At 39.2% G+C, this 7,500-nt stretch overlaps 1 protein-coding gene across 2 annotated transcripts in view; it reads left to right on the top strand.

Annotated features, from left to right (window-relative positions):
• LOC119583436 (translation initiation factor eIF-2B subunit epsilon-like) overlaps positions 1-7,500 on the top strand; it is a 15,913-nt gene that overhangs the window by 4,754 nt on the left and 3,659 nt on the right. The window contains exons 1-7 of one of the 2 annotated variants that reach the window (XM_037931917.1): positions 2,196-2,353; positions 3,430-3,560; positions 4,056-4,241; positions 4,440-4,602; positions 5,095-5,336; positions 5,643-5,768; positions 5,943-6,093. In XM_037931917.1, the coding sequence (XP_037787845.1) occupies positions 2,240-2,353; positions 3,430-3,560; positions 4,056-4,241; positions 4,440-4,602; positions 5,095-5,336; positions 5,643-5,768; positions 5,943-6,093 (1,113 nt within the window). In that variant the 5' untranslated portion in view covers positions 2,196-2,239. Of the gene's footprint in view, positions 1-2,195; positions 2,354-3,429; positions 3,561-4,055; positions 4,242-4,439; positions 4,603-5,094; positions 5,337-5,642; positions 5,769-5,942; positions 6,094-7,500 lie in introns of those variants that run through there. The other variant, XM_037931918.1, reaches the window with a different exon arrangement.

Here is a 7,500-nt window from a genome sequence, read left to right on the forward strand (position 1 = left end):
GAAAGATCCTAGATTAGCTGGGTTTAGTGTCTTCACATACGAAAATCATTCTCTCTTGGGTACCAGCTTCTGCCAGCAGACCCTGAAAATGAGCTGATAACCGAAACGGATCAGATGCTGCAGCGTACCTCACACTACAAGCTTCCCTCTTCCTCACACTGAAGTAAGACCCCAAATCAAAGAAGCTGTAAGACAGAGGTAAGAAACCAATGGCGGAGCAATGATTCCAACAAAATGCGAGAAATCAAAGGTCACAAGTATCAATGTCAACCAATAGATAGTTTTCCTAGCACGACCACGAATTATAGATTGATTGACTAATGGACGCATTCCCATGTTTTATTCGTGTATTGCCTCCACGGGTGTATTTCTAGAGCTGTAGAAGGCTTTTGAATCAGCGAGTGCTGTTGCTGTCCATGACACCATGATTCAGAGTATGAGGCAAACTTTTAGTCTGGTTAGGGAATTATAAAAAAAAAAAAAAAAATGCCAGTCAGGTTCCGGTGTCACCTTTCAGAGCACTTGTCCTTAGCCCAGCACTATTTAAACACACTGATATCCATTATCCTCAATGGTCACTCCCCAAACGGATGCAAGATGATCTATAGAAATTGTCTTGCAGTTATCTCTCTGGGAGGAATAGCTTAAGGAGACCCTAGCATTGTCTGAACCTCACGTCTGAGAAAGTCTGTTGAGTCGGGCCATGACCCCGAACCTTTGGTCTGAGACGTAAGACATTGTATTCAGGAACTACACCTACACCCAGCCACTGCTCTGTCTTGAGAGCAACGAGTAGGAAACACAGAAGTTCTAAATATTTTATGTACATGCAACCGTCCCACCACGAGCTATGCTCCTGACGCCCGGAACACTTCTAAGCCTAGACTCAGGGATAGGCTTGAAGTAATTGAAACAGACTGTCAGGATCATTCTGGCTGCCCCCAAGTAGATGGAGGTTCTCGACTTCCGAACAGAAGCTAACCTTCTCCTTCTGGACTCTCAGATTGATCAAATGGCAGCACAGTCCTTTGCCAAAGTCATCCAGGCCTTTGGATAAGCACCTCACAGCTGGCATTGAGGCATCTTGGGCTAGACTGCAGATTCCTTGGACATAGTCGAATTTGTCGCGTGATGGAAACGCCGTCAACACTATTCGTCATATTTATATTAGTTGTTGATTAAATTCACTATATGATACGGAGTGGTAAAATTTCAACGAAAAATCCTGACTTGTTTCTCAGCTGTGGCCATTACCATCGATAACTTTTGCGATAATCTAAACATATTACTCTCCCCCCCCCCCCTCTCTCTCTCTCTCTCTCTCTCTCTCTCTCTCTCTCTCTCTCTCTCTTCTCTCTCCCTCTCCTCTCCTCTCTCTCTCTCTCTCTCCTCTCTCTTCTTTCTCTCTCTCTCTCTCTCTCTCTTCCTCCTCTCTCCCTCCTCTCTCTCTCTCTCTCTCTCTCTCTCCTCTCTCTCTCTCTCTCTCTCTCTTCTCTCTCTCTCTCTCTCTCTCTCTCCTCCTCCCTCCTCTCTCTCTCTCTCTCTCTCTCCTCTCCCTTCACTCCTCTCCTCTCTCCCTCTCCCTCCCTCTCTCTCCCTCCTCTCTCTCTCTCTCTCTCTCTCTCTCTCTCTCTCTCTCTCCTCTCTCCTCTCACACACACACACCACACACACACACACACACACACACACACACACACACACACACACACACACACACACACACACACACACACACACACACACACACACACCATAATTGCTCTCCTATGCCACTTTGGTTACTCTCAAAAATGCATTAAGATTGCGCGCCACGGTAGCACAGATAAGGCCAGTAAATAGTTGATGCAATACGTGTAAAAGTTGCAAATTGATGAGGAAATATTCTCATCAATAATCACACTCAATAAAATGCGAATTTATCAGGGAAAATGCAATTGTCAAGCAGACTACACGTTTCTAATTCCATAATTCCGACAATATGTAGAAAAGGTATGAATGAGAAATGATTATCTTCACAATGCAAGAGATTTATTGGACCGGTTTCGATTTCGATTTCATGTACATCTGACGAAGATATAATCGAAATTGGTCAAATGCATCTCTCGTATTGTGAAGATATTCATTCTCATTCATACCTTTTTATACATTTGCCAACATGGAATACGGTTCATAATTCCGAGAAGATTGAATACGTTCGCGTCGTGTGTCAGTCTCTAACCGACCTCCCGATGTAAACATGGCTCCTGCCGCTGCTGGTCGTGATATTCAAGAAGAACAGGTTCTCCAGGCCGTAGTTTTGGCCGATTCAGGACAGGACTATGAGCTGCCCATCTCAGAGACTGTGCCAAAGGTATTGGTTCAGCGTTTGTTAGTTCTGGGTATTTGCAAGAGGTAGAAATTGGAGGTTGCAATCGTTGGCCTAAGGCCTGTGGGTAGAACAGCTGGAATTAGTGTATGTGCTGTAGTTACTGGGGATTTATGATGTCAGTCGAATTGTAATATTGTTCCTGTTCAGTTTCTTGCGTAGTTCCTTAGTATATGATTACTAGTAAGTTGAATAGATGTATCATATCTGCAGAACCTAATTTCCATGCCACAGGGCACTTGCCCATATTGTATGGTTACAAAAGCTGTTGCACTTAAATTTCTTTGCTAAATGTTTGATGGGAAAATGTCAAGGTACTTCTAACTAAGATCGACTCACCCTCCAGTGGCGAAGTCCCAAATCCAGGATAAAATGCGAATGCGAAATCCAAATCTTACCTTTCATACCCTCTATTTATTCTCTAGACAGGGGGCAAGCCCCCTTAAACCCCCTCATCAAACACTTCATGCAACTTACAGAAAACACGACATTAAGAACTCTGTGTGAGGGTGTTGTGGATTTTTGTTATTTCATGGTAAATATGAGGCCACTGCAGCTGTACCTGTACTGTTGGTTAGTCTATTTCTTATGCTTTATATAATGGCAGCATCCATTTCCCTCTTATTTCTGTGTGTCACTCTCGGTAACATTAACCAATGTCCAGAAAAGTATTTGCTCCATCAAAGGCTAACAAATTTCTGTCATTTGTATTCTGGAAAGAAGTGACTATATTTATGTTAGCATAATGCAGTGTTCATTGACTAGTTTTACAGGAGTTCCAGTTGCACAGCCTTAACTAATGTTTTTTTTGTTGATAGTCAGTAGAGTGTAAAGGAAATAGAAGTAGGAATAGCTTTACATATTTGCAACTTTTATTTTATTTATTTACAGAACATTATAATATAGTACATTAGCAAGAATATTCAATTTATCAAGAATCTTAACTTAAGATTACCAGAAAAGGCTTTATCCTTGTCAAGAATGACACTATCATTATTTTGAAAAGTATAAAATGAAAAACATATAAACTTCCTTTTGACAAAAGGCCTGTCTTCAAACAGGCTCTTGTTCCACTAGTTAATACACCTCTGTTGGACTACACTTTGGATTGGCTTGAGCGTTGCGGAGTGGATGAAGTGATAGTGTACTGTCGAGCTCAGCCCCATGCTGAACAGATTCGCCAGCACTGCCGGTAAGCATATACTATACAGATATTTTTTCTTTCTTGCTTTTCTCTCTTTCTTTCTTTCTCTCTTTCTTTCTTTCTTGCTTTTCTCTTTTTCTTTCTTTCTTTCTTTCTTGGGGAAAGTGTTACAAAGACCTTATGTTTGATATGATTTACTTTTGCAGCAATAACAGGAATTAAAGACTATGTGAAATAAAGGTCTATTCTATATGCCTCACATTTCACTTGTTTCTCTCTCTCTCTCTCTCTCTCTCTCTCTCTCTCTCTCTCTCTCTCTCTCTCTCTCTCTCTCTCTCTCTCTCTCTCTCTCTCTCTCTTTCTCTCTTTTTCTTTCTCTCTTTTCTTTTCTCTTTTTCTTTCTCTCTTTTTCTTTCTCTCTTTTTCTCCTCTCTCTCTCTCTCTCTCTCTCTCTTCTCTCTCTCTCTCTCTCTCCTCTCTTCTCTCTCTCCATCTCTATCTCTCTATCTCTCTCAATCACTACAAATATAAAATGTATTCCAGTGGTTTTGAAATGCGACGGCAGAAAAAGAGCCCTCAGATCTCTGTGGTGGCCTCAGAGGACTGCCACTCAATGGGAGATGCCATGAGGGACCTCTACTCCAAGTCTCGCCTGAAAGAAAATTTCATCCTCATTTATGGGGATGTAGTCTCTAATGTAGACCTCAGAGAACTGATGGCAAAACACAAGTAAGTGTGATGGCAAGAATATTACTCTTTGCTAGAACGTAAGGTAAAGATATGTTTTGTGAATTATTTGCTCACATTTAAGAGAGGGAGATTGTGTGGTTGTGTGTGTGATTGTTTTGTTATTGTGTTTTTCTGTGATTGATTGTTGATTTTTTAAGTGTACATATAAATGCAACAAGATGTTTATTTTGCGTACAGGGAGCGCCGTGCTGCAGACAAGAGTGCAATCATGTCTTGTGTTTACATGAATAAGGATGTGAAGTGTCAGGAAGAAGCAGCCTTGTTAATCTTAAATGCAGCTAATAACAAGCTGTTACATCATATGCGGCCTCATTCCTCTACAAAATTACCTATCCCTACAGTAAGTAGTGAAAATGTGGTTCAGTTTTACAGGCACACATTCATATTTAGATATGTATGTGAATATAACTTTTTCCATTTAATTTTGCAGGCATGCACATATGCATACACACATTCATGCACATGGACTTCCAAATGTATGCCCAAATACACAAACTCATGGACAACTCTCTCTTTCTCTCTCTCTTCTCTCTCTCTCTCTCTCTCTCTCTCTCTCTCTCTCTCTCCTCCCTCCCTTCTCTCTCTCCCTTTTCCCTCTTTCCTCCCTTTCTCTTTCTCTCTCACCCTTTCTCTTTCTCTCTCACCCTTTCTCTTTCTCTCTCACCCTTTCTCTCTCTCTCTCTCTCTCTCTTCTCTCTCTCTCTCTCTCTCTCTCTCTCTCTCTCTCTCTCTCTCTCTCTCTCTCTCTCTCTCTCTCTCTGCATATATATCTCTTAGTGCAAATTAAAGTTTTTTGTGACATTGATTTTTAATTTTTTTTATTTCCTTGCAGGAACTTTTTCAGGGCAGTCACCAGTTGAAAGTATTACCAGCAGTCCAGGATCCTGGCATAGCCATGTGTTCTGAAATTGTTGCATCATTGTTTTCTGATAACTTTGACTATGGAACAAGAGACAGTTTACTGCGTGGTGTGATCGAACAGGAAGAACTTTTAGGCTATTCAATCTTTTGTGAGATTTTAGACTCGGGCTACTCTGCAAGAGCTTCATCCCTCACTCTCTATGAAGAAGTCAGGTGTGTGAAGGTGGTTAAAAAGTCTATCATAGTTAATTCATGTACACATTGTTATGTTGAAAATTCTCTTTTCTCATTGCATACTTTTTAAAGGTTCTCTGTGGTATGATTGTTAATCAGTTCATTTGTATTGTGGTAGAACTTTCAGAACTGATCATAAGTGATAGGGAAATAAAAGTTATTACTATTAGGTCCAAATAACAGTGTCTGACCATGTTATTAATTAGTGTTGAAGTATTTCATATTTGCTTCTTTTTGGTGATTTTCGTTAGGTGATATTACATAGGAATAACTTGTTATCATCAGTTCTGAAGTGGTCCGTCGCTTAGCCTACCCAATGGTCCCGGAGCATAGCCTAACTAGCCACCGCATCCGTTACAATTTTGACTCCTTCACTTCAAACTACTGGGAGCCCTCAGCCAAATTCCATAAGTGAGTATACTTCTTGTTGTTCCTAACCACTGCTATTTTACATTATGAATGTTTTCTATAGGAAGATTGTATGGAAGATGTGTTCCTTTGACTTCCCTGAAATATGTTTGAAGTTTATCCATATAAAAGCCTGCAATGAAGAACTAGCTTTTCCAAACTTGTTTTGTAATGCAGAAGCAGCTGTGGTACAGGCGTAGTCGTGGGTGCTGGGTCAGAGGTGAACATGACTGCTCGTCTGCGGAACACCATAGTGGGTGATCACTGTTCCATTCATGATAAGGTTGTTGCTGATTCAGCTTTTATCATGAATAATGTTACTGTTAAGGTATGTTGATTTTTATACATTATTTGTGTAATAATAGGAAGCCTCACCTAGTAGTCAGCTTGATATATCTTCTCTTGCATTTTAGATACACTTTAATTGCTTGTAAGGTTTATAGCTACTGTTATTATCATAGCGTCCAGTCTAAATCAAAGAACAATCCACCTAAAGCAAGCTTATCCTGTCTGTATTTATTTTCATTAAGGTTAAGATGCTTCGGTCATTGGTATTATAATTCATATTGAAATCTAACCAGTAGGGATAGGTCAAGATGTATTGTATTTCACTTAAAAAAGGCAAACAAGGGGAACTGTCTTTGCTTCATAATCTGCTTCATGATTTTCCTCAAAAAATTATGCATGACATTACTCGCTGGTAAAATATAATAAGGAGCTTGCTGTTCTTACCTTTATAAATAGATTTTAAAAAACTATCAGTAGTTTAATATTTACCTTGCACCATTTTTGTATTATATTTCACAATAACTGACAATGTAAAAAAAGTAAAGAAATAAGAATTTTGCTGTGAAATAATTTTATTATATTGTTAGGTTTGCTTTAAGCTTGTTATAAATAAATGTCATAGAAACATTCTCTACAAAGATAGGTAGCAGTAATATTTGTGAAACAACTACACTGATATAATCATATGGTCACAAACTGATGCTAGGATAGGATACTAACCAGGTTGTACAACAATTATAATTAATATAAGTAAAAATAATGCAGGAACTGTGGTATAACCTATTTGAGTTTGATATTAATCTGTTTTGTAAAGAGACCAGAAGCCCAGAAGAGGACAGTGCCTGCAGAGGATGGCAGTACACCTATACATTAACATACAGTTGTATCATATAGATGGGTAGATAGATATAAGTATACATATATATCATATCTAGATAGATGCAGATATAGATATAAATATAGATAGATAGAGATAAAGATATATGGATATAGATATGGAAATATAGATAGAGGTAAAAAGAAAAGAAAAGAAAGAAAAAGAAAAAAAAGAAAGAAAAAAAGGGGAAAAAAAATATATATATATGTGTGTGTGTGTGTGTGTGTGTGTGTGTGTGTGTGTGTGTGTGTGTGTGTGTGTGTGTGTGTGTGTTTGTTTGCGTGTGTGTGTGTGTGTGGTGTGTGGGTGTGTGTGTGGGTGTGTGGGTGTGGGTGTGGGTGTGTGTGTGGGTATATATGTATATATATATATATAGTTGTAGATAGAGTTAAGTAATATAATATTATCTACCAAACTACTCTGATGCTGGTTTGCTGCAATTTCATTGAAAAGCATGCAGTGGAGTAACCTCAGTGTACCAGTCTGGAGTTGTACATTCATACTTTCAATCTGAACACTATGTAAAGCCATGGTCAGTGTTGGATTAAAGAGTCAGTAAAGTGGGCAGCT

Source organism: Penaeus monodon, chromosome 17 (genome assembly GCF_015228065.2).
Source record: "Penaeus monodon isolate SGIC_2016 chromosome 17, NSTDA_Pmon_1, whole genome shotgun sequence".
NCBI lineage: Eukaryota > Metazoa > Arthropoda > Malacostraca > Decapoda > Penaeidae > Penaeus > Penaeus monodon.